The 27252-nt window shown below is 43.7% G+C and overlaps 1 protein-coding gene across 4 annotated transcripts in view; it reads left to right on the top strand.

The window, feature by feature from the left end:
- Positions 1 to 23625, top strand: part of LOC134573340 (uncharacterized) — a 104227-nt gene extending 80602 nt beyond the window's left edge. For 3 of the 4 annotated variants that reach the window (XM_063433034.1, XM_063433032.1, XM_063433033.1), the window contains exons 6-17: positions 7601 to 7819; positions 9593 to 9670; positions 10212 to 10487; positions 11221 to 11433; positions 11878 to 11955; positions 12072 to 12320; positions 12585 to 12800; positions 13456 to 13533; positions 15256 to 15486; positions 17465 to 17683; positions 18233 to 18310; positions 20616 to 23625. In XM_063433034.1, coding sequence (XP_063289104.1) covers positions 7601 to 7819; positions 9593 to 9670; positions 10212 to 10487; positions 11221 to 11433; positions 11878 to 11955; positions 12072 to 12320; positions 12585 to 12800; positions 13456 to 13533; positions 15256 to 15486; positions 17465 to 17683; positions 18233 to 18310; positions 20616 to 20776 — 2096 coding nt within the window. In that variant the 3' untranslated portion in view covers positions 20777 to 23625. Of the gene's footprint in view, positions 1 to 2689; positions 2901 to 7600; positions 7820 to 9592; positions 9671 to 10211; positions 10488 to 11220; positions 11434 to 11877; positions 11956 to 12071; positions 12321 to 12584; positions 12801 to 13455; positions 13534 to 15255; positions 15487 to 17464; positions 17684 to 18232; positions 18311 to 20615 lie in introns of those variants that run through there. The other variant, XM_063433035.1, reaches the window with a different exon arrangement.
- Positions 23626 to 27252: the final 3627 nt, after the last annotated feature.

The raw sequence follows: 27252 nt of genomic DNA, 5'->3' as shown, positions 1-27252 counted from the left end.
TGCTTACACCCTTATGACTCCCAACCTTCCCGATTTCTTCAGGAAAGTCGTGATTTTCGGGTCCTGTCCCGCCATAGTTCCCTGGTGTTCCACTCCTGCCGGCAGCCTGATTTGCAGTAAACTGGAGTTGGGAGGTATGCACCATAGGGCAGTGGAGTCACCATGACTTTAGATTGTAAGCTCATGGGCTATCTAGCAAAGTTTTCTGTATAAAAATCTTCAGGGCCAGGTCTCCTCTGACAGGGTCCTCTTTAACTTTTGTATTGGTCTGTTTATATTGTACTGTCTTTTTCCCAGTTGTACAGCGCTGTGGAATATGTTGGCGCCTTTTAAATGCCAGTAATAAATAAATAAACGTGGACGTGTCGCAGAAGTCGGTTTTACTGGGGTGGAAGTGACAGATTCTCTGTAACCATTACGGCTTCAACTGGAAGTAAAATGGGTGTATTTTATTGGCTAGAAAACAGCTGGATTATAATAGCTGCAGTTAGATTAGACATCAGTGGTTAATACCGAGCTGACCGACAGATCAGGGGTTAATACTGAGCTGAGCGACAGATCAGAGGTTAATACCGAGCTGAGCGACAGATCAGGGGTTAATACCGAGCTGAGCGACAGATCAGGGGTTAATACCGAGCTGAGCGACAGATCAGGGGTTAATACCAAGCTGAGCGACAGATCAGGGGTTAATACTGAGCTGAGTGACAGATCAGGGGTTAATATTGATTGACAAATCAGGGGTTAATACCGAGCCGAGCGACAGATCAGGGGTTAATACTCAGCTGAGTGACAGATCAGGGGTTAATACTGAGCCGAGCGACAGATCAGGGGTTAATACTCAGCTGAGTGACAGATCAGGGGTTAATACCGAGCTGAGCGACAGATCAGGGGTTAATACTCAGCTGAGTGACAGACCAGGGGTTAATACTGATTGACAGATCAGGGGTTAATACCGAGCTGAGCAACAGATCAGGGGTTAATACTCAGCTGAGCGACAGATCAGGGGTTAATAATCAGCTGAGTGACAGATCAGGGGTTAATACTGAGCTGAGCGACAGATCAGGGGTTAATACTGAGCTGAGCGACAGATCAGGGGTTAATACTGATTGACAGATCAGGGGTTAATATTGAGCTGAGTGACAGATCAGGGGTTAATATTGAGCTGAGTGACAGATCAGGGGTTAATACTGAGCTGAGTGACAGATCAGGGGTTAATACTGAGCTGAGTGACAGATCAGGGGTTAATACTGAGCTGAGTGACAGATCAGGGGTTAATACCGAGCTGAGCAACAGATCAGGGGTTAATACTCAGCTGAGCGACAGATCAGGGGTTAATAATCAGCTGAGTGACAGATCAGGGGTTAATACTGAGCTGAGCGACAGATCAGGGGTTAATACTGATTGACAGATCAGGGGTTAATATTGAGCTGAGTGACAGATCAGGGGTTAATATTGAGCTGAGTGACAGATCAGGGGTTAATACTGAGCTGAGTGACAGATCAGGGGTTAATACTGAGCTGAGTGACAGATCAGGGGTTAATACTGAGCTGAGTGACAGATCAGGGGTTAATACCGAGCTGAGCGACAGATCAGGGGTTAATACTGAGCTGAGTGACAGATCAGGGGTTAATACTGAGCTGAGTGACAGATCAGGGGTTAATACTGAGCTGAGTGACAGATCAGGGGTTAATACTGAGCTGAGTGACAGATCAGGGGTTAATACTGAGCTGAGTGACAGATCAGGGGTTAATACTGAGCTGAGTGACAGATCAGGGGTTAATACCGAGCTGAGCGACAGATCAGGGGTTAATACTGATTGACAGATCAGGGGTTAATACTGATTGACAGATCAGGGGTTAATACTGATTGACAGATCAGGGGTTAATACTGATTGACAGATCAGGGGTTAATACTGATTGACAGATCAGGGGTTAATACCGAGCTGAGCGACAGATCAGGGGTTAATACTGATTGACAGATCAGGGGTTAATACTGAGCTGAGTGACAGATCAGGGGTTAATACTGAGCTGAGTGACAGATCAGGGGTTAATACTGAGCTGTCCCATCTGCTACGCCTTCCTGTACTTTCACTTTCTGTGGACGCCCTATGGAACCGTCCTCCCCTGGGTCCTAGAGAAATCCAGTCCCCAGCTTGTCATGTCTCACATTCTACATATAAGGCTTTCATTGCAGCTAGCTCTGAGTCTGCATTCTGTACCCCTTTACGAGCCAGAGGGCAGAGTAACACAATGCATTGTGGGATCTGATCAATGCTCTAAAGCAAAGAAAAATGATCAATAAAATCCAATACTAATTACCAATAAAGTCATTTCAGTAGCCGGAGCCCAGGGTTAATTAAACACTAATACTGAGCACAGGCATTGGGGGTAATTATAGCACTCCACGGACAGCTATCCCTTTTCATTCGCTGGGTACCACTTTTCCTGTCATGAAGAACATGGGAGGATGTGATACCTTTGTATTTAGGTTGACTTGTTTACCTATTGTACAGCGCTGCTGAATATGTTGGCACTATATAAATAACTGTACTTTTAGTGATGTGAGTGGATTTCTCTGGCATAGGCCGCTGCGTGCTGTACCAGTGTCTGGAATAGAGGTCATGGGAGTTGCAGTCCATTCAGATGCTGTGTCTGCAGCTGTTGGGAGTTTTTAGTTACGGAGGGCTGAGCTCCCCTCCTCCTTGGGGTTAGTGTGTGTGAGGAGCATCCACAGGCCATGCCTTTATCCTTCCCCAAACAAGCTGGGAGCCTGCAGCAGCCAAGTAATGTGACTCAGCCCTTGTCTTGCTGAATGAGTGGAGGAGGCCATCAGGGGTAAAGTCTGCTCCGAGTAAGAAAGACACGAGATGGGAGGCTGCTTCTCACGGAACCGAGCGAGAGGTAGGTTGGTACCACTCCCCTCTATATGGCAGCGATACATTAACTAGCTCGGGTGGAAATGGCGAGCAAAGAGGTTTGTTCACTAAACAGTGAATTGTGGTGAATTGAAAGTTGGATTTCCAAACTATACGGGGAGGGGGAGCGAGGGGGTTCCTTCTCTCCTGACTTGGTTTAGTTTATAGCAGAAACCCCAGAGTCACAGCCAAATTTCCCTGAATTCCACAATCTTTCCCAATAAGACCTGAGACTCTGACGTGGGATTAACCCACATGTTACCGAGGATAACCTTAACCCCTTCACTGCTGGAGAGGTCTGCAATTCAGTGGTGGAGGATCACACAATATCCAGGTCTTACCGATAACGATAATCCCTAAATCCAGTAGGGTTGGTGCTGAAATGCTTAATGGGGGAGCAAAGAATAGTGTGTTTTATTAGAGAAGCAATTTCCTTTTTGGAAACATGGAAGCAAACACTTACAGCAGAGCTATCTCAAACTCCAACTCCTATGAAAACTGGCCAGCCTTCAGGCCAACGATAATGGGTTGTAGGTGCTTTAACCCCTTAAAGACACATGACATGATTCCCTTTTATTCCAGAAGTTTGGTCCTTAAGGGGTTAAGTTAATTTGTTTAAATAAGAAATGTTTGTGAATTCCACTGGTTTGGCTACAAATAAACCAAACCGCACTGTTACAATATAACAGAAAAATAACCTTGGCTTATAACGCAATGTGTCAACTATAACGCTCTGGGCGTATTCAAGGTATTTATTTACTGTGTTTGTTATCTGCTCACCCAGAGACTATTCATTTAATATCCATATACACAGACAGGTATTATACACCTAATATAAAGCCAGCTATTCCAGCCGCACCCATTGCTGACAGGTGTATGGGCATGAGCATGGCACAGTCCATACTGCCCAGCGTGGCACTGTTCTAAGATGCCACCATTAAAGCAAGTCATTCTGTTGCCCTGATAGAGCTGCACCACAGCAGTAGGGGCATTGCTGTGCCAAGATAATGCCACCACATTACACCAACCCTTAGAGGGTACTTGGAGACACAGGGGGAAAGAGTGACAGAGAGGGGTAATAGGAAGAGTGGAGATACAAGCCACGAACTTCTGATAAAAGTGGGAGAGGGGACTTGGAGACACAGGGGGAAAGAGCGATAGAGAGGGGTAATGGGAAGGGTGGAGATACAAGCCACGAACCTCTGATAAATGTGGGAGAGGGGACTTGGAGACACAGGGGGAAAGAGCGACAGAGAGGTGGAGATACAAGCCACGAACCTCTGATAAAAGTGGGAGAGGGGACTTGGAGACACAGGGGGAAAGAGCGACAGAGAGGTGGAGATACAAGCCACGAACCTCTGATAAAAGTGGGAGAGGGGACTTGGAGACACAGGGGGAAAGAGCGACAGAGAGGGGTAATGGGAAGGGTGGAGATACAAGCCACGAACCTCTGATAAAAGTGGGAGAGGGGACTTTGAGACACAGGGGGAAAGAGCGACAGAGAGGGGTAATGGGAAGGGTGGAGATAAAAGCCACAAACCTCTGATAAAAGGCGAGAGAGAGAGAGAGAGAGCGGGGGGATGATGGGATGGAAGATGCAGTGATGAGAGATTGCGAAGACAGGAATTTCTTGGACCCAAAATACATTTTTTTGCTCTGAGTGTTTGACAGGACAATCTGTTTCCCCTTTTATGGCAGGACATGTTTCATTTTATCCTTTTTTTTTCCATTTGGCTATTTTTACACAGTTTAACGGAGGCTCCTGTAACACTGGGTACAGTGGAAGTTGTTAGTGATGTTGGCGGATGTGCGACATTGGGCATTTCTACATAAACTGTTGTGCAACAAATCTTGCTTTGCTTCAACCAATAATTTTAAAAGCTGCTTTCCATGCCCAGGAATACCGTCCTAGATGAATACCTATAAGTGATGGCCACTGCTGCCATTAAAGCCATTTTCACGCCTGGCTGGGTATTACACGTTAAGTAGGAGGTTATGCCATGCAGGAAGCACTCATTGCACGTAGGAAAGAACCAATGTGACTGCACCCTGGACGCCAAGTAATACCCTGTCCAGCTGGATGAGAGCGGTGAGAGTTGGAGTGTTAAAGGCTGTCTTTGTTATACATACTAGGTAACTATTACCCCTTAATCTCATTACACGACACAGAGCTACGTACCCAGACCACACGTGTCTCGCTGTGGCCCTAGCTGCGTGCACAGGTTTGTTTACCATTCCCAGCCAGGTGTGACTGCCAGGGTTCTGCCTGAATGTGTTATTGCGGATTGAATCTTCTAAATCCTGTACCAAACACACAGAAAACAAATCAACGTGAGACCAAACGCCATCCGGGGACATTAGAATACACTCTACCTGGGCTCAGAATAGAAAGGTGTTCTATAGCCGGACTATGATATGGATGGGATATACACAGTAATAGAACATGATTTATATACCTGGTGTACGATATGGATGGGATATACGCGGTAATAGAACACGATTTATATACCTGGTGTACGATATGGATGGGATATACACGGTAATAGAACATGATTTTATATACCGGGTGTACGATATGGATGGGATATACACGGTAATAGAACATGATTTTATATACCGGGTGTACGATATGGATGGGATATACGCGGTAATAGAACACGATTTATATACCTGGTGTACGATATGGATGGGATATGCGCGGTAATAGAACACGATTTATATACCTGGTGTACGATATGGATGGGATATACACGGTAATAGAACACGATTTATATACCTGGTGTACGATATGGATGGGATATACACGGTAATAGAACATGATTTTATATACTGGGTGTACGATATGGATGGGATATACGCGGTGATAGAACATGATTTATATACCTGGTGTACGATATGGATGGGATATACGCGGTGATAGAACATGATTTATATACCTGGTGTACGATATGGATGGGCTATACACGGTAATAGAACACGATTTATATACCTGGTGTACGATATGGATGGGATATACACAGTAATAGAACATGATTTATATACCTGGTGTACGATATGGATGGGATATACGCGGTGATAGAACATGATTTATATACCTGGTGTACGATATGGATGGGCTATACACGGTAATAGAACATGATTTATATACCTGGTGTACGATATGGATGGGATATACACAGTAATAGAACACGATTTATATACCTGGTGTACGATATGGATGGGATATACACAGTAATAGAACATGATTTATATACCTGGTGTACGATATGGATGGGATATACACAGTAATAGAACATGATTTATATACCTGGTGTACGATATGGATGGGATATACGCGGTGATAGAACATGATTTATATACCTGGTGTACGATATGGATGGGATATACACGGTAATAGAACATGATTTATATACCTGGTCTGTGCTGTAGTTCCATCTGACAGATCGTTATACATTGTTACAGACTCCGTAAAGGCAGTTTAATCCTTAATTCTAGATCACCACGGGTTCATCCCAACCCACCATGGGTTGGCAGCAAGCTGTCTGATTTTGGGGTTACACTGCACATTCAGTGATTGGTGACACTAGATTTCTAAGATTTTGGAGGTGACTTATAAAAGTTTTGTTCTTTGAAAAGTGTTGCAAAGTTCTGAAAGTGGAGCAATCGCCATGGAAATGGGATCAGCAGGAAAAGTCCATGGACACGTGCTCTGTATTACATCTCTGCAGTACTTTTCACGTTCTGACACTTTGATAAATCTCTCCCCTCCCCCCGGTTCGACATTTCCAGAACTCTTAGATTTGAAATATCCGTAAATGTGCATTTAGGTACACGGTGTGAATTTTGATCTAAAGCGCCAGTTCCTCATTAAATACATTCTAGTTTTTCTTTAGAGGTGAAACAATCGAGACTGATCAGATGAGACATCTGAGATGGAGATTATTCAATGCAGAAAATGATTACAATTCGGTACAAAGCTAAAAAGTGGAGCAATCACTATGGAAACCAACGTGGATGACTGGTCATTGCTCCACTTGTAGCTCCTTGTCCCAGCTTTGTACATAGCCCTCCTACATGTCTGATAGAGCACTGTCCAGTGTATTCACCACCGTAGTTTGGTAGGTTTTCATTGTGTTTAGGACCTCCGAGTTCTGTGCAGGATTCCTTGCAAAGCAATGCTATGATTCACCAACAGCCGGTGACTTTTGGTTCTTGGAATTAAGTGGGCTGGTTTAAGGGAAGACCAAATCTGTCTCTAATTTACTTTACAAACCAGACTTACTGCACTGCGGGGGCTGCGGTCTCCTGCCCTGCGGATTCTCCCTAATTCTAGATAAAATTAGCAACAGTCTTGCAGCACACACACAGCAGTTATTCCAGAACACGGAAATGTAAAGTAATACGCATGTAATGTAGACAAAACTCCTTGGCATGTGCAATAAGTTACTTAGGCCAGGTCAAGACTACATTTCCCATAATGCTTTTCCCACTGGAAGGTTGCTTGTTCCTGTACACGTGTAATATGATTAAACAGGTTCTCCCAAACACACCGATATGAATGGCTTCTTTCTCTGCCAACATGTGACAGTCCATAATGTGAGAGCTGGCTGTTGAACCCTCCAGCTGCTAACATAATGTGATCTTGCGTATAATGACTAATGGGTTTCCACTGATTCTTGTCTCCAGGTGCAGAGGAGAGCCAGTTTGAGAAGGATTTCGTAGCCGCCCATAACAGCTACAGGAAGAAACATGGGGCGTCTCCGCTACAGCTTAACCGTGACCTCTGTCGATCCGCTCAGCAATGGGCTGACCACCTGCTGTCCATCCGCACCCTGAAACACAGCTCAACTGACCACGGAGAGAACCTCTACTACAAATACAGCTCTAACATCAGGGAACTGCCAGGTACTGGCCAATAATGGCAACCACTAGCCAAGCTACCTAGAGTATTGTATTCAGTTCTTTTAGAGCAGATCCCAGGAGGACATAGAGAGGTAGTGATAGTACTTTATAGATCCCTGGTGAGATCTCACCTAGAGTATTGTGTTCAGTTCTATAGAGCAGATCCCAGGAGAACATAGAGAGGTAGTAATAGTACTTTATAGATCCCTGGTGAGATCTCACCTAGAGTATTGTGTTCAGTTCTATAGAGCAGATCCCAGGAGGTCATAGAGAGGTAGTGATAGTACTTTATAGATCCCCGGTAAGATCTCACCTAGAGTATTGTGTTCAGTTCTATAGAGCAGATCCCAGGAGGACATAGAGAGGTAGTGATAGTACTTTATAGATCCTTGGTAAGATTTCACCTAGAGTATTGTGTTCAGTTCTATGGAGCAGATTCCAGGAGGACATAGAGAGGCAGTGATAGTACTTTATAGATCCCCGGTAAGATCTCACCTAGAGTATTGTGTTCAGTTCTATAGAGCAGATCTCAGGAGGACATAGAGAGGTAGTGATAGTACTTTATAGATCCTTGGTAAGATCTCACCTAGAGTATTGTATTCAGTTCTTTAGAGCAGATCCCAGGAGGACATAGAGAGTTAGTGATAGTACTTTATAGATCCCCGGTAAGATCTCACCGAGAGTATTGTGTTCAGTTCTATAGAGCAGATCTCAGGTGGATATAGAGAGGTAGTGATAGTAGGTGAGATCTTACTGGGGATCTATAAAGTAGAGTATTGTGTTCAGTTCTATAGAGCAGATCCCAGGAGGACATAGAGAGGTAGTGATAGCCCATTATAGATCCCCGGTAATATCTCACCTAGAGTATTGTGTTCAGTTCTATAGAGCAGATCCCAGGAGGACATAGAGAGGTAGTGATAGTACTTTATAGATCCCCAGTAAGATCTCACCTTGAGTATTGTGTTCAGTTCTATAGAGCAAATCCCAGGAGGACATAGAGAGGTAGTGATAGTACTTTATAGATCCCCAGTAAGATCACACCTAGAGTATTGTGTTCAGTTCTATAGAACAGATCCTGGGAGGACATAGAGAGGTAGTGATAGTACTTTATAGATCCCCGGTAAGATCTCACCTAGAGTATTGTGTTCAGTTCCATAGAGCAGATCCTGGGAGGACATAGAGAGGTAGTGGTAGTACTTTATAGATCCCCGGTAAGATCTCACCTAGAGTATTGTGTTCAGTTCTATAGAGCAGATCCTGGGAGGACATAGAGAGGTAGTAATAGTACTTTATAGATCCCTGGTAAGATCTCACCTAGAGTATTGTGTTCCGTTCTATAGAGCAGATCCCAGGAGGACATAGAGAGGTAGTGATAGCACTTTATAGATCCTTGGTAAGATCTCACCTAGACCTCTCTCCATATTACTATATGAGGGATCCCCAATACACACAGCCTCTCCCCAGGAGCAGAACTAAACCCTCACTTGCAGTTTATAAAACATCCCTCCATATTTTTTATACATTTTCTTTGGTTCCTACGCTGGTTCCTTGAGCAGTTTGTAAGAGTGTGCTACAAAACTCCCCAGCAAATAAAACTCACAGTAATACATAGTATGGTTATTCTGTGAAATCTTTTTATATAATATAAATTCCTTCAAGTGGATGTGGAGTCCATGTTTGACCCGGTACATGTACTATTTTTGCCCTCACTGCGTAGTTAAATGTTGTGCTCTCTCTGGAGGTAAATGTTGTACTATTTTTGTCTTCTCTCCGTAGGTGAGGAGCCGGTGAACTCATGGTATGATGAAATAAAGAATTATGATTTTTCCCGGCCTGGATTCCACAGTAATACAGGTAAAGCCATACAGTCGGCGGCTGGCAGAACAATGATCACTCGGACTCAGACCCTCTCCATAGTTCCCCTCAAAATGAAATGTTTGCAGCCTCTATGAGTGGGGTTTCCTCCATACAGCTGAGTGCAGTAATGGTATAAATCATCCGTGGGTCCCTGTGGATATTGTCAATGATTTACAGGCATCTATCACTGAAAGTATTTACTGGCAAAAAAAACCAAACTTCAAACTTTTCCCAGTCCTGCTGCTTTGGTCTAAAATGTGCAATTCGTTGTCCGTTCTGCACCGTTACTCCCAGATTGTAATGGACTCTTTATGTAGCTGTCGGGGCCTATTGATTTGACTGGTTTCATGTGTAGAATCCCAAGATTTTGTTAACTTCACCATTGGAGCCATCTGTGTAGATTGTCCAATAAAATGAACATTTTAGTTTGTTCTAGAGGGGAGAGATAAAAGGCCATTTACAGTTGTGTGACTCAGAATTCCTGATTCCCAACTCTTTTTATGTATTTATTTTCTTCTTCTTCTTCTATCTGTTGAAGGTCACTTCACGCAGGTCGTCTGGAAGGACTCCAAGGAGGTGGGAGTCGGATTGGCCACGGATGGCAATGGATTATTCTTTGTGGTGGGACAGTACAACCCAGCAGGGAATATCACAAACCCCGGCTTCTTCGAGAAGAATGTCCTCCCCGCTGGAGCAGCGCCAGCTACAGACAGTGCAGGATCCGGATCACGGTGGAAACCAAGCAACAACAAGGAACCAGAAGCTGACAAGCCCTCCACTGTCCGGAAACCTCAGACGGGCTTTACCCGACGAGGTAAGGATCCAGATTGTCTAACAGCCTCTTGATTGTGGCATTAACTCCCCTTTAAGACCATTGATCTGCATTTTCTACAATATTATTTTTTTTCCCCCAGTTTCATGGAATACTTCAAACACCTAAAGCCGTTCAGCTTGCTGAAGCTCTTTATGTGAGCAGTGTGTCTTTTTTTTGCTTTATAACTTTTATAAAAAGTGCCGATCTCAATAGATATTGGAACTTTTCTAAATTAACCTGGTTACAATAGACACCCGGTCCAAACACCCGGTTCTTTTACTTCCTGGTTTGTTTAGCTCAGTGGAGATAAACTCAAAAGGCAGAAATTGCCCAGCAAAGACTTTGGGAAAATATGTGATTGGACAGCCATAGAAAGTCTGGGTGGGGTTAGAAGGGGAGGGCTTGCATAGGAAAGAGACGAGATCTGTAGCTTCTACAGGCTGATTTTACATATACCCAAAATTAAAAAAAATGCATAATTAAATACTGGAATGTTAGAGTGATAATCACGGGTCCTGATATCCCTTGAAGGATGGAGAGAGACTACATTCCTCTCAAGGGTTGGGTAAAGAAATCCAAGGGTCCCTTTGAGGAGTGGTGTCTCTTGTAAATTGGCTAGGAATAGCATGTGACGATTTCAGGGTACAGGCACATAAAGGCCATAAGACAACTGATGGGTAAGGGGAGTCTCGAAGGAGGCATTTGCTCCTAATAACCAATGATTTTCTCTCAGGGTTTGGAACTTTTGAGCAGGAGGCTCTAGACACCCATAATAAGTACCGGCGCCAGCATGGGGCACCCCCTCTGCAGCTTAATCAGGAACTATGTGAGTCCAGCCAGAAATGGGCTGACCACCTCCTGTCCATCAACGCTCTGCAACACAGTAACACCACACATGGAGAGAACCTGTGGTACAAGTGGAACTCCAGCATGAGAGACGCTTCAGGTAAGCTCCATACCGCCATCTTTTGGCAGACTCTGTGCACTAAATTTTGCATTATTGCACACACATCCTGACAAAAAAATTACATCAATCACAGGACACTATTTTTGCTTAATTTATGGCTGTATGCTATGCCTGTGAAAGCCCTCCTCCTCCAACCCTTGCGCCATTACCTACTCCAGTAGGGCTTATTAATTAAACTGTGAATTGCGTGGAATGGCTAGGAGTGTGGTAAATAATAGATCAAAATAGCCCAAATGGAAAAATTCTTCAACTCGCTGTTTAATTCGACAATTTTGACTTAAAACTTCTAACTCAGCTGTCAATAGTCCACGATATACGGTATATCGAATAAAGGAGGCCCAGGGCATGATGGGAAATCTGTGGATATGGGGCTATTGCATGTGTTACTAAGCCATTCTTTAACTGGAGCAATATGTGTTGTAGGGAGTGAGGTCGTAGACACGTGGTACGGAGAGATAAAGGACTATAACTTTAGCAAGCCTGGCTTTCAGTCCAACACCGGTAAGTGATGATGGTCACTGGTTTGACTTTGTGTAATCTGTGAGCTGGGGAGATCTGTACAGCACGGGGAATGCCCATATATACGATAATAATCTGTGACACGTATTCTCTGCCAGGTCACTTCACTCAGGTAGTATGGAAAGACTCCAGAGAGGTTGGTGTTGCCAAGGCTGTGGATGGTAAGGGCATGGTGATCGCAGTGGCACAATACAGCCCGGCGGGAAATATCACCAACCCCGGCTATTTCCAGAAAAATGTTCTGCCAAAGGGCACCCCAGTATCTGAGGGGGGAGCAGCGTCTGACAGCACGAGTGGCACCTATTATCCGGGAAAAATCGGAGGAGACACGGCAACATCACCTACAGGTACTAAAACAAACACAAACATGCACACACTTCACATCAACACAGGACAGAAGACATAGCAGCATATATATAGTATTCTAATTATATCGAATATTTGTGTTATTACACCGCTGTATGCTGGCTAAGTCTGTAATTCGTCACCAAAAGAAAATAGAGAAAGAATTTAACGGAATGGGGGATAACTGTGGAGATTATACAGTGATGACTGTGAGCTGTTATATCTGGGCTTTTGCATGCAGTTTAAATATTTATTTTCCTATTAAGTTGATTCCAGGGAGTTTGCGCTGGAGTTTCTCAAAGCAAACAATACGTATCGAACCCGCCATGGAGCCAAACCGCTGCAGCTAAACGCCCACATTAGCCAGGAAGCCCAGAAGTGGGCAGAACATCTCCTGACCTTAAAGTCCCTGAAGCACAGTGAGACGTCCTATGGAGAGAATATCTGGGCCAAGTCTGGGGGCCCCTCCATCACCGTGACCGGTAAGTGGCTGCTGGCAGCTGACTGCCACAGTTTCTATAGGTAGGAGTCTCTGGTAGCAAAAAGTCTTTCCACCATCTGTATTAAAACCTGGGCTGAAATGTAAACTTTTTATGTTGCCAAATATATTTATATCTGCTATACAGGCACTACTCACTTACTGACCGGGTTCCGTTCTTACAACCCAGGTCGTAAAACGAATTGGTCAGTACGTGAGGATGCGAGAGCGAGCATATGCAAGAGCGCAGGTCCACGTTCGGGGGAATCCACCCAAACATAGACCAGTTCCCTAACGCAGAGAATCCCACAAATCCCCACGCTAGAGAGCTATTCGGAAGTGCGCGGTTGCATTAAAGAGCTGTAAAGTCTGTATCCATTTAGTGTAAAATATATTGGAGGGGGGGTTTGATTAATTGATCCACAAACCGTAAGTAAATGAGATATTTTCCATATAAATTACTAAGTGGAAGAAATATGATTACATTTTAGTTCCCAAAGTTTAGGTTCTTTTCTCGACCCCACATGTTCTCATGCCGCGCACTTCTAGTAAAAGCTTTTTATATTGGGTAATATTGAGATTAAAATCCGGTGACGCCATTCTTTCTATTGGGATGAAACAAAATGCTGATTTTTACCCAACGCTTGCTTTTATTTCAGGGCAGGAAGTTGCCGACAGTTGGTACAAAGAAGAGAAAAATTACAACTTTTCCAAGCCGGGATACCAATCCGATACAGGTATGGGTTTATGAATCGTCCGTGGATTTCATGTTTATTGGAGTCTGATATCTCATCTGGCAATCCAAACATGGCGCTCATGTCCCACTGCCGGGGTTCTATCTGTTACCATATCAGAGAACCGTCTCCTCTACGTTCATTTCTGCCCATACCAAACCACTAGAGCAGGCCTCGTCGGCTACCCATTCAGGTGCACATGTATGTTAGTGTAACATGCCAACACGTTCCAGCTCTCAGTGTCATCAGTGTTACAATATGAACAGATAAAAACATAAAAAACATCTGCTAACTTAAAGCGACAATGCCAGCACTCCCCTCCCTCTCCATCTCTCCCCCCTACACACACAAAATTAATATTGCATAAACATAGAATAAGTTCCCAGACGTTGACAGATCCGTTTTAAGGCATATTCCCTGTATCTCTCCAAGTCCAGGAGTGCTGTACAGTCATAATAGGGATAACTGGCACCCAGTAATATACTATGAGGGAGAGACCTGCCCCATAGCTGTTAGAGTGAATTAACGGAGTGTATGAACTGGGCTGATTAGATCCAATAAAAAGAAACATGTGCTGTCCTTAACTAGAGTACTATTTGTGAAATATGAATTTGGGATGAAACAATGTGCCCATCGCCACTAGGTGGCACTGTTCCAAACATCAACCAGACATACTAAACTGTTCCTATAAAATAAAATCTAATAAGTATAAAATACCCAAAAATAAATCTCGGAATACTGAAATATAAATTGGTAAAAAAAACATAGCAATAAAAACGATTCTAGGATTAATTACCCAATGAGGTTATACCTTAAGGTAACATGTCCAGTTAGGGCCGGGAGGCCGTGGGGTGAGGTGAAAGGTAGGTTTGCTCATCGGAAGCGCCTCCTCTCAGCTGCTGCCATCATTATCCTGCAGACCTTCTATAGCTCCTGACTCAGCAGCTAAGGTCAACGGAGGATCCTGCAAGAAAACGGGAGTCTTCGATCACATCTCTTTATAAGCAAGACGAGACTTGAATCCCAAAGCCTTGTGACGGCTGATGGGATTGGACAAGTTTATGGCCAAGCTCCACCTTTTGTCAACCTCACACTTGCCCACAAGACCAAGACGTCCATACTTGGTCTTTATCTTGAGATTGTGTTAAACTTTCACTAAATTTCCAGTAAATACAGTCAATAATTAATTAATAATAATAATATACTTAGAAGTGAATGAGCCTCATTAAGACCCAAAATTGTATCAGAATTGCAATATTCGGCCAAAACAACTGAACCGGAACTATATTTTGATATGTGTGTTTACTTGAAGGATAACTGTCCGTAAAAGAACATATCTCTGTGTAAATTATTTTCCAATGGATAAATATAAGTAAATACTAGTTATTAATGCATCTCCAGCCTTATCTCTACTCCACTGGGACAGACTTCTTTAAGTCCACACAGACAGAACCATCTGACCCAGGCAGGAACCCGACAGTGTGCGCAAGCATCTGTCATCACGAAAAGGTGCAGTGAGCCGGTTTAACTGTTTATATTGCTTCCAACCAAGGAAGGTCGCCCACACGAATGCAACCCTGCAGATGGTTGGAAATAGGAATATACTTATGACCTCTGTTTTATTTTCCTTATTCTTGTGTGTATGTGTATGCGGTGTGGTATATGCATGTGTTTAAGCAGGAGAATGCTCTTGCCCTGACATGTCAAGCGTCCTGTCCATTTCAGGTCATTTTACTCAGATGGTATGGAAAACGTCCAAGGAGGTGGGAGTTGGCCTGGCGTCCAGCGGGAAGGGAATGTTTATTGTGGTGGCGCAGTACAACCCCAGTGGGAATATCACTAACCCCGGGTTCTACGCCCGCAATGTCCTGCCCCGGGGATCGAAGGTGACGGACGATGACGACGAGGATGGCTTTGTGAAGGATACAAGCGCTAATGGCCTAGTGTCTATTGCAGGTATAAATAATACAGAATCTACACTATTTTTGTCGTACAATAGTTTTCATTGTTTTGGGGGGTTTTCCAATGCCTTTTTCTTTAATCTGTATGTATTATATGCAGACACCTCTTCCTTATAATTCTCTCCACAATTCCCATTCAAACATTATAAAATATCAATGTGTCCTCTCTAAGCATTCTTAGCGAGTTGCCTTTATTGCAGTGTTTGGTTCATATACAGTGAGGGGAAAAAAGTATTTGACCCACTGCTGATTTTGAACATTTGTTCACTGACAAAGAAATGATCAGTCTATAATTTTAATTGTAGGTGTATTTTAAAGTGAGAGACAGAATTACCCCCCAAACAAATCCAGAAAACCGCATGTGAAAAAAGTAATAGATTGATTTGCATGTCAATGAGTGAAATAAGGATTTAATCCCCTATCAATCAGCAAGATTTTTGGCTTCCAGGTGTCTTTTATACAGGTAATGAGCTGAGATTAGGAGCACTCTTTTAAAGGGGGTGCTCCTAATCTCAGCTCGTTACCTGTATAAAAGACACCTGTCCACAGGAGCAATCAATCAGATTCCAAAATCTCCACAATGGCCAAGACCAAAGCGCTAAGAAGAAAAAACTCATAGGCACTCCAACTTCAAGCCGCAGGCAGATTTATTGTGACAGAATGCAACGCAACGTTTCGACCAGAAAGGTCTTTTTCAAGACCAAAGAGCTGTCCAAGTATGTCAGGTACAAGATTGTAGACCTACACAAGGCTTGAATGGGCTACAAGACCATCGCCAAGCAGCTTGGTGAGAAGGTGACAACAAAAAATAACTGTCAGTCTCCCTCAGTCTGGAGCGCCATGCAAGATCTCACCTCATGGAGTTTCAATGATCATGAGAACGGTGAAGAATCAGCCCACAACTACATGGGAGGATCTTGTTAATAATCTCAAGGCAGCGGGGACCATTGTCACCAAGAAAGAAATTGGTAACACACTATGCCGTGAAGGACTGAAATCCTGCAGCGCCCACAAGGTCCCCCTGCTCAAGAAAGCACATGTTCAAGCCCGTTTGAAGTTTGCAAATGAACATCTGAATGATTCAGAGGAGAACTGGGTAAAAGTGTTGTGGTCAGATGAGACCAAAATCAAGCTCTTTGGCATCAACTCAACTCGCTGTGTTTGGAGGAGGAGGAATGCTGCCTATAACCCCAAGAACACCATCCCCACCGTCAAACATGGAGGTGGAAACATTATGCATTGGGGGGTTTTCTGCCAAGGGGACAGGACAACTGCACCGCATCAAAGGGACGATGGACAGGGCCATGTACCGAAAAATCTTGGGTGAGAACCTCCTTCCCAAAGGAGTGGCTCAAGAAGAAGCACATTAAGATCCTGGAGTGGCCTAGCCAGTCTCCAGACCTTAATCCCATCGAAAATCTGTGGAGGGAGCTGAAGGTTCAAATTGCCAAACGTCAGCCTCGAAACCTTAATGACTTGGAGAGGATCTGCAAAGAGGAGTGGGACAAAATCCCTCCTGAGATGTGTGCAAACCTGGTGGCCAACTACAAGAAACGTCTGACCTCTGCGATTGCCAACAAGGGTTTGCCACCAAGAAATAGGTCGAAGGGGTCAAATACTTATTTCACTCATTGACATGCAAATCAATTTATAACTTTCTTGACATGCGTTTTTCTGGATTTTTATCTTTTTGGTTATTCTGTCTCTCACCGTTAACAGACACCTACCATTTAAATTCAGATAATTACTTTGTCCATGGGCAAACGTTCAAAATCAGCAGGGGATCAAATATTTTTCCCCTCACTGTATTGTTATAAAGATATATATTTTTTAACTGTTAGTGGTGTGCCATTCACAAATAAAGAACTTAGAGACAACTGTGCCTGCTGTATGATGTGGTGTACCTGTGTCTATTCCTGTATATGCTAATCTCGTTCTAACAATTACCATTGGCACGTAATGTGTGTTTGCAGATAAAGAACTGAAAGCTTTTCGAAAAGAGCTCCTGAGTGAGCACAATAAATATCGGCGGCTGCATGGATCCGGGGCGCTGCAGCTCAACACGGCCCTCACCCAGGAAGCCCAGAAATGGTCAGATCACTTAGTGGGAATCCGAGCCCTTCAAAACAGCGACACCCAACACGGGGAGAACCTATGGTATCGCTGGGGGACAGACACCAGTTTACCTTCAGGTACGTAGTGAATGTATTGCAAGAGCCCATAATTATATAGCACCCGCATACCGCAGTGCTGTACAATAGGAAAAACAACACTAACAATTCTAACAAAATACGTACGACATACGGGGAAAGTAGGTGAAGAGGACCCTAACCTAATGAGCTAACAGTCTAAATGAAAAGGAACAATTACAGTCTGGGGATCGGATGATATCTATGTACATAAAGGATGGGATGTTTGGGAGGTGGGACACAGGCTAGGCTTCTTAGAGGGATCTATCAGTGGAGGAATCTCTGTCTTGAAGTCTGTCTGTCTGTAACTCAGGAAGGTTTTTCAACATGTTGTCATGTAAAAAGTGATGTAAAATAATCCCTAATCTATTGCACCAGCTGGTTTCCATGGTGATTAAATACATTTTGAGATCACCACATTTTGATAAATCTTCCCTTCTGTGTATATCTCTCGCTCACTCTGTGTATGTCTCTCTGTTTCCATGTCTCTCTGTCCCACACGGAGATCCCAAAGATTAGCTGATGAATAATGTTATTGGTGTCTTCTCACAGGAAAGGAGGTGGCCGAGTCATGGTACAATGAGATCTCAAAATACAATTTCAGTACCCCAGGATTTCAGAGCGGATCAGGTGAGTGTGGTGTACAGTCCATGGGGTGGTGATCGGTTCTTTAACATGCCAATAAAGTGCAACTCTGAGTCCAGAACATGACGAGAAATGGAATTTCTACTCATCCGATCATCCAACCCAAATGTGGGCACATTGAGTGGATCTCATTTTGTGGGGTCATGGAGAGCGAGGGGGAAGCTTTGAATGATTTGATTTTCTGGACAAAAGCAGAAGAATATACAAAATGATTTTCAACAGTGACTGAGAATTAAAAAGATAAAAGAACTGAAAGCACTATGTTTCAGATATAACCGATTAATCAAACCTGAACTAGCAGTGCTGGCTTAGTTAGTTTATATTAAAGGGTTTTTCAGAAAACACTGGTTTTGGTTATAGTTACCCTTTCTGAGGTGGTCTGCCCCCCTCCTCCCCACACAGAAAAAAAACTAAACAAAGAAACCACTAAAACTGACTTCCATTCCATCATCTCATCCAAGTCCCCCCTGCAGCCTGATCCTCCTTGCCTAACATCACTTCCCCTCGCCAGAGTAGGGATAGAGGACAAGCTGAGAGGAGGGCAGGATCAGTATGGAGGAGGGCAGGATCTGTACAGAGGAGGGATGGAGGACAAGCTGAGTGGAGGGCAGGATCCGTACGAAGGGGGGGGTGGAGGACAAGCTGAGTGGAGGGCAGGATCCGTATGGAGGGAGGATTGAGGGCAGGAGCAGTACGGAGGAGGGCAGGATCTGTACAGAGGAGGAATGGAGGACAAGCTGAGTGGAGGGCAGGATCCGTACGAAGGGGGGATGGAGGACAAGCTGAAGGGAGGGCAGGATCAGTACGGAGGAGGGATGGAGGGTAGGGAAGACCAGCTGAGAGGAGGGCAGGATCAATATGAAGGAGGGATGGAGGACAAGCTGAGAGGAGGGTAGGATCCATACAGAGGAGAGATGGAGGAGAAGCTGAGTGGAGGGCAGGATCAGTACAGGAGGGATGGAGGACAAGCTATGGGAGGGCAGGATCAGTACAGGAGGGATGGAGGACAAGCTGAGAAGAGGGCAGGATTAGTACAGGAGGGTGATGGAGGACAAGCTGAGAGGAGGGCATGATCAGTACGGTAGGGGGATGGAGGACAAGCTGAGTGGAGGGCAAGATCAGTACGGAGGAGGGATGGAGGGCAGGATCCGTACGGAGGGATGGAGGACAAGCTGAAGTGAGGGCGGGATCAGTACGGCGGAGGGATGGAGGGTAGGGAGGACAAGCTGAGAGGAGGGAAGGATCAGTACGGAGGGGGATGGAGGACAAGCTGAGTGGAGGGCAGGATCAGTATGGAGGAGGGATGGAGGACAAGCTGAGAGGAGGGAAGGATCAGTACGGAGGGGGATGGAGGACAAGCTGAGTGGAGGGCAGGATCAGTACGGAGGAGGGATGGAGGACAAGCTGAGTGGAGGGCAGGATCAGTATGGAGGAGGGATGGAGGACAAGTGGAGAGGCGGGCAGGATCAGTACGGAGAAGGGATGGAGGACAAGCGGAGAGGAGGGCAGGATCAGTGCAGAGGAGGGATGGAGGACAAGCAGAGAGGAGGGCAGGATCAGTACGGAGAAGAGATGGAGGACAACCGGAGAGGAGGGCAGGATCAGTGCAGAGGAGGGATGGAGGACAAGCGGAAAGAAAGGGAAGGATTAGTATGGAGGGGGATGGAGGACAAGCTGAGTGGAGGGCAGCAGTGGTACAGAAAGTGGATGGAGGACAAGCTCAGGGGTGGACAGGAGCGGTACGAAGGGGGGCAAGCCGTTTTTGGTTGTCTGGCTCCAATTCTGCACAGAATTAATATCAGCTAGCCTGGAACTTTGTTCTGGACTTGCTAATATGTACAGAGGTAAATCTCTGTACATACAGTTTCCAGGCACCATGACCACTTCGATTAATCCAGCCACTACTTGGGATAATTTTACAGTTAGTCCTGCTGCGTTTGAGGGGGGGGGGGAGGAGTATTTTTTGCTTCATTTTTTAAAAAAAGAATCTCGTTCTTATCCATAAACCCACTCCTGTCCACCTCCTCATCCTGCAGCGTTCTCTCATCCAATAATGCTAACACTGACTGGTAAACTACAACTCCCAGAAACCCACCATGTGCGGGTGTTTATTTTAATTTTTTTTAAGCCTGTTGTCTACAGAACATACGAAGACTGTGTTTTTAAATGGGGGGAGGGGGTGGAGGGAGGGATAAAGCAAACTTGGAATGTCTTATAAATTAATTCACCAGCAGGTCCTGTTGCTGAGACCTAAAAACATGCAATTAATGGTTCTTTCTTCCTACCTCAGGGAACTTCACTCAGATGGTTTGGAAGCTGTCCTCCCAGGTGGGGTTCGGCCTGAGCACAGACAGTAAAGGAATGTATATTGCGGTGGGCTTTTACGACCCGGCTGGAAACATCGCTAACAAGGGGTACTTTGAAGACAACGTCCTGCAGAAAAAGAAATAGGTGAAAATGCGTTCTTCCATTATGAGGGATAAATGTACCACTGCACCAAGAATCTAGCAACCAAGAGATGCTCCAGGGCCAAAAGCACCACTTATTACTGAACATCCTTTAATACCGGACTCAGGGAATCTGTCGGCAATCCTCTCCAATCTCAATCAATGGGTGTAAACGGGGTATTTAATCATTTATCTCCACAGCCGTGTAAAGGCCAGAACTAGACTTACCTTCACAGTGTTCCTTTAACCACTCGGAAAGCTATGGATGGGCGTGAGATTTTTGCAATGCACTATCAACACTGGCAAATGGCGTCTGGGAATATTTGACCTACACGATATTCCCATGCCACCATCAGCACAGAACTGCGCATTTTCCAAAAGCTACAATAATTGTACCATTACAGTGATCTGGAGCAAGTATTCTCTTTTGGCACAGTAAATCCAGTTCCCAGCACCTCAGCGTGGCTTACACTGATCGTGGGTTTTCCCATTGTGATCAATGATCAAAGTCCCACAGAATGTCTGCCATCTCAGTGGCAAAGGGACCTGTTGTACAATGTAATTACGGATCTCGCCATCCAATAGGAACAAAGCTCTGTAACCAAGGCACCTTTCATCCTATAACTCCCATTATGCCTACAGGCCAAGGCGGCCACTGAGATCAGCTCCAGGTGAACCAGGCCTATAGAAGCTGGGATTGGTTATCTCTGGCGCTGTTGGCGTCCACATCTCCAAATACTCTTTCAACCGCTTCTGGAGATACGCATAGAACCGCACTTACAAGGGATTCCTAGTTCTTCATCCTTCACTAAAGATGGAAGTATGCTTTGGGTGGCTGTGCACTACGAGAGTCATGTTCCACAGCACATGGACTGCCATAAATAGACTCTTGAGGCTAGTACGGCTTTATCAGAATGTATCCAGAAGTCCCTGCCTGCAAGCTCTAGCCAGGCCCGGTTACTTGTCCTGCATGGTTTTGGGTTCTGCCACCTTATTTACTCCCGCATGGTGCATGTTGGAGGGTGGGAGACATCCAGGGCCTTTGCCCCTCTTTATTCTTATATTTTTTCGGTTTCATGTGATGAATGTATGCCTGGCATATCATAACATAGAATTATGGTAAATGTGGTTAGTGTAACTTTAAACCATTAACTTTAGGCTGAACGTCACATAGTCCGAATGACGTCATCACTGCCGTCCCATCTGGTATTGTGAAATGTACTAGTCAGGAGCAGATTGTTGTTAACGGGAATCTGATGTCCCATAGAGGTTTTTAATTCTTTTTCATATGATGGTAAGTCTGTCCACTATATGCCAGCCTCTTATTTCCCAGATTACGCTGCTAATAAATAACTAATGATTGAGCAACGCGTTTTGCAATGTATGCAGGCAGGCAGCTGAAGGAAACTTGGTTTTGTTCGCTAATTAGTGGTGTGATATTTTAGTCCTATAGGGTTCACTAAAGTGAGGATTTAAAGTGAATTTCCGATTTCAGATCAGGGTAGCTGGACTTAAAGCATATCTGACTTTGAGAAATTTTCAAGCTCGGCTATTTTGACATTAAATGTGAAATTCACTTTAAATTCTCACTTTATTGAATAATCCTGGTAATAAAATCACAACTTACTGTTTAGTCGATAAAGCCCCAATTGTCACTGTTTATGTCCCACTGTGAAAACAGAATCCTCCCCTACAAAGAAATGTGGGGACGGGGCGAGCACTTTAGGCACAAAATGGCCCTTTATTTCAGAACGCAGATAGGGATAGATATATTACAGGAATTTTGCGGTACAGTGAAATCTGTAAACGTTTATTCAGCCTTTTTGTAAAAGAGGCTCTAAGTAATAACCTTAAAAAGAGAATAACTTTACATTCAAACATTCCAGTCTGTGGAATGCGGAGAGATAGAATATGTTGCCCTCTGTCCACTCACCATAATGAAAGTTTTTATTAAATTTTCCCCATAGAAAGGTCTTTCCATTTGTGTCACACAAGGCACTGTCTTTGTAATCACAGATTAGACCCAGTTCGTTGCTAGTTATTCTAAACCATATTTTTTTAGTGTTTTTGCACCTTGACATGCACCATAGGTCTTCACCAAGGGAGGGCTGGCAACGTCAAGCCTGGTAGACTGCTACAAATGATTTGTATGTGGGTATTATTCATGGGTTTGACAGATGGAGACTGCGGGTATGACATCATATACCCGTTACCCACCATCAGTACAACCTGCGCAGCGTGACATTCACAGAGATCTGTGCAAGAGAGTCACGGGATTCAATTATCCCCACAGCCGACTGGTATGTGTGATAAACGTCTTGAGCACTTTCTACACAGTCCCATACCAACACTTCAGGGACATATTCTGGTCACCGGGTCAGTAGTCCAGATACTGCGGTCTCTCAGTGTATCTCACAGGCCAGTCAAGGCTTACAGAGATTTGAAACCATGGGCCACCATCCCAAGCACAAAGGCTTCACGCCTGTATTATTCTACCAACAGACATCCCAACGTACCTACTATTGCTTTCAGTCAGTGGAAGGATGGGGCTGTGTCTGGGGCACAAAACCCCTGTATGTTAGGGGCCCGGGGGATAATTTCTGACCAGCCTCCTTGCCAGCCCTTCCTGGTATTCATTATGTCTTAATGTGTTTTTTTTTTTGTATGTTCAGTTTTAAACATTAAGGTACGAAGGTCTCTATAACCACTAATGTTTTATGTAAAACATATATATATATATATATATAAAATGCTGTTACAAAGGTTTCAAGGCGTGCTGTCAAAGAGTAACCAGTCTGTGACCTGTAAATGATTTCATTTTTCTATTAAAATCATGTTTTGTTTTGTATTCCACATTACGTGACTTTTCTTTTCTTGTAATTTTCCATTGTGTTTCTACTTCATCACACCTTTTGGCTGTAACGTTCAGTGCAATTTACAGGGTAATAATATGACTGGGTATAACTATATATACACACCATCATCTTGGACGCTTTGTGCCATCTCATGGAACCTGGCAACCGTGCGGTATAAATCCTTCACGAGGAACTAAAAAACAAATGACAAATTATCAAGTGATCTATACTTTAATTAAAGTGCAAGCGGTGTGGTTGATATTATATAAACAAGTGATATAATAAGGTGCAATTTAAAAAGAAGTAATACAATATAAAATGTCAGTATCAATCGCATCATTTTCCAAATTGTAAAAAAAATAAAGTGCCATTTATTAAACAACTATAAATACTAGTATCAACCCTACTCTTAAAAAAAAACAAAAAAAAAAACCTACAATAAATTGGTGTGCAAAAGATTTATATAAATACAATAAACACAGAATGTTTAAAGAAAAGATTTATATAAATGTAAAAATCTTCTTCTCTAATTAAAATGATTCCGTCTTCAATGTTTCCATTTATTATAATCTGTGTTTAGATAAGCTGAACTACGCACTTATTTGGTTTTTAAAGGCACAGTTGTCGCAGTAGAGAAGATTATTAGTTATACAAGTCTAATTATTTTGCGCTCTGTATTAGTGTAACATCAAGCGGAATGCAGCACGGGGTCAAGGAATTCTAGCATCTAAACATATTTGTTTCATGAACACAATATCATTGATCAAAAAGCCGTCTAGGAGATAATGGCAAGCTGAGATTATAGCCGGTTTGGACAGTGTGTCCATTTTGCCGTTCTGTTTTCAATTCAATTTAATTTGGTGTTCAGAGACCAAGCCGTGTGATCATCCAGCCCTGTAAGTGTGGCGATGAGATAAACCAATCCGCAGAGCGCGTGATACAGAACGAGTGTCAGCTCAGCCATTGCATTCTCCAGTCTGAGGTTTGCCTTCCCCCTGCCACGCCAGCCTGTCTGCCCGCTGATAAAATGCCACGTTTGAATTATAGAATGTATCATTTTAGGGTTATTTGATGTATTGAACAATATAATAATAATAATGTTTCATAGCGTAGTCGTAGACTACAGATTTAATTAGCACAGTCTGCATCCCACCCATTTTGTGATAGCTGATCCCCCTGCTCAGAGCATGCCTGAACTTCAATGGAATTCTTTGTGAATGAGCTATAACAATACTGTGAATTTTCACTAGGGGGCACTGTGCCCCTTTATAATAACCCGTAACAACTACCCTTGCAGATCTTTTCCTGGTTAAAAGCCTTGGCATGTTTTCTGAAAGTGATATTGACACAATCTGACAAAACAAAGGTTAATATGCTTAATGCTATATATATTGATATAAGAATATCAAATATCCCTCTACAAAGGGAAGCTAACACCTGGATTTGTTTACGGGTATTATTGACATAACGAGGGGAAAACCATTCAGCTATATTCCTGATTCTCGTCTTTCCAATAGGTTCCAGAGCAGCTGCATATACTGTATTCTAGAAGACGTCTTGGGCAATAGTTATAAGATACTTGGATGCAGGATATGGGTGGCCGCTGCAGGCCAATTCACTAATGTTTAAGCCCCATGACCCCACTGTGTACCAAAGACTGTGGATTCCACCATGCCCGTATCCCGATATTATTGTGGACGGTTTATACAGCTAGTATGGCTAATGCCATATACCAAGATCTCCTGTCATTAAAACGGCCATTGTTTACCCACTGGCCCCACCGTCTGTGGGATGCACATAGCACAGGTTGAGAAATGCTTAACTTGTCCCTTTTGAACAAGTCCATACAGCATGCTGTAGTGGTTATGGTGCTAGGAGTTCACTGCAATGTCCCATTGCAAGAAGTAAACCTTTTTTCAAACAATCTGACACTTTAATCACTAATGTGGGATTAGAGGCTTTCACTTGAAAAAATATCAGTAAACACGGCTGGGCCACGGCACCCATGAAAAACCGTTCGAAAAAGGTTTAATCTTTAACAAATGGGACAATGCCAAGGGACTCCTGGTATCATAAACCACTACAGTCTACTGCAATGGTTATAGTGCATAGCGTTACCCTTCTAAAGAGGAGTACATCTTCTTTATTCAGAAGTAACGCAGTTCAGTTCCAAGGTGAATATCTGGGGGGAAAAAAATGTATTTTAGTACTTAATCACAGGTTGGAGATTAAATTCCTATGATGAACTGCCACCTCTGCCCTCCCAAAAAGTCTGTATGTCTTTTTTCAATGTGGTAAAGTTAAGTTGCCTCCCGTGCAATGCCTCTCAGATATTGGCCATTAAATGCATTGTTCAGAAAAAGGACTGCTGGATCTTCAGAGAAGACCTCGTGGTGTAAATGGCCTGTAAGCTTTGCTTTGGTTTCTCAGTCTATTTGTGCTTCAGCTAAGAGTCTTTTTTTTACTTCCGTCCATTTATTTAAGCCGATGATTAGTAAGGGAAATTGGCACCTGTAAGTCTTGGCAATGCTATCGCACGAGCTATCCCTGGGTATAAAATTGAAGTCCCTGATCTGTCACCCAGTTTGTGATGTTCCCATGGCTAAGGTTGGAGGTAAATAAACAGGAAATCTTGGACAGCCCAGCAGGTCCCAATTATAGATAGGCCAAGCGCTCTGTTAGTGGATGCCTCTCTCCAAACTTGAAGGCATGGGAGAGCGGCAACTATCCCTTGTCCTGTCCCTGAATAGAAAATTAAAGATATCGCTTGTTGCCTGGTTCGCCACGCTTAGCAAATGTTTACGGAAAGTCCAAAACAGAAACTACTTTCCAAATTCCTGGGAAGTTTAACTTTCCCAAAAAAAGTAAAAAGCAGAAATAGATACCCTGAAGAGGTGACGGAGCTATGTAGAGATGTATTTCATAATGTGCAGATGACGAGCTGTGGCTCTCCACGATTTTGTGAAATACATTTCCCAGGATGTCTAGCTCCTGTAAAGGAAATATAGGCTTCAAAAATTTGAGATGAGATTGAAGCTATTCCTGATGTATTGTGTGTGGTGGGGGGGGGGCTTTGTAAACTGGAGACCTTTAGAAATACTTACACCATTTTAGGCAAAAATAAAACATAGAGCAGTTTGAGTTAATAATGTGTGTGTCATAGATTTACTTTGCATATTAAGTTTTGATTTCTCCTGTCATATGTGAATCTGTTTAATATAAAATTAAGTTCACGCTCGCTTCTCCGGTGTCTGTAGTTCTGCCAACTTTCTAAAATCAGCACGCGGTCACTGGGAGCACATGTGGATATCCATTCTAGTTAAAAACGAGCTAGCAACAGATCTGCCCGAACAGGCAGGGCCCAAAATATCTTCAGAATGAGGACTACTTCCTCGCTCGGCCCTACCGAGCCAATAAACATTCACTGATAATGCCCAGAGGAAATTGGAATTAAGAAATGTTACGATGTAAATCATGTTATAAACCCCAACGAGATGCAAGATGTTTAGAAAACCATAAACCGATCTGTGACTGTACGGGGATTCAAACCCAAAGCTAAACTTGAGAGGAAAAAAAAAAAAAAGATGAATAAAAAGATTTTTAAAAAAATCACAGACTGATGAGA

This window comes from Pelobates fuscus, chromosome 9, assembly GCF_036172605.1.
Source record: "Pelobates fuscus isolate aPelFus1 chromosome 9, aPelFus1.pri, whole genome shotgun sequence".
Lineage (NCBI taxonomy): Eukaryota > Metazoa > Chordata > Amphibia > Anura > Pelobatidae > Pelobates > Pelobates fuscus.
The sequence above is the reverse complement of the archived record's forward strand: the minus strand, read 5'-3'. Positions and strand labels throughout refer to the sequence as shown.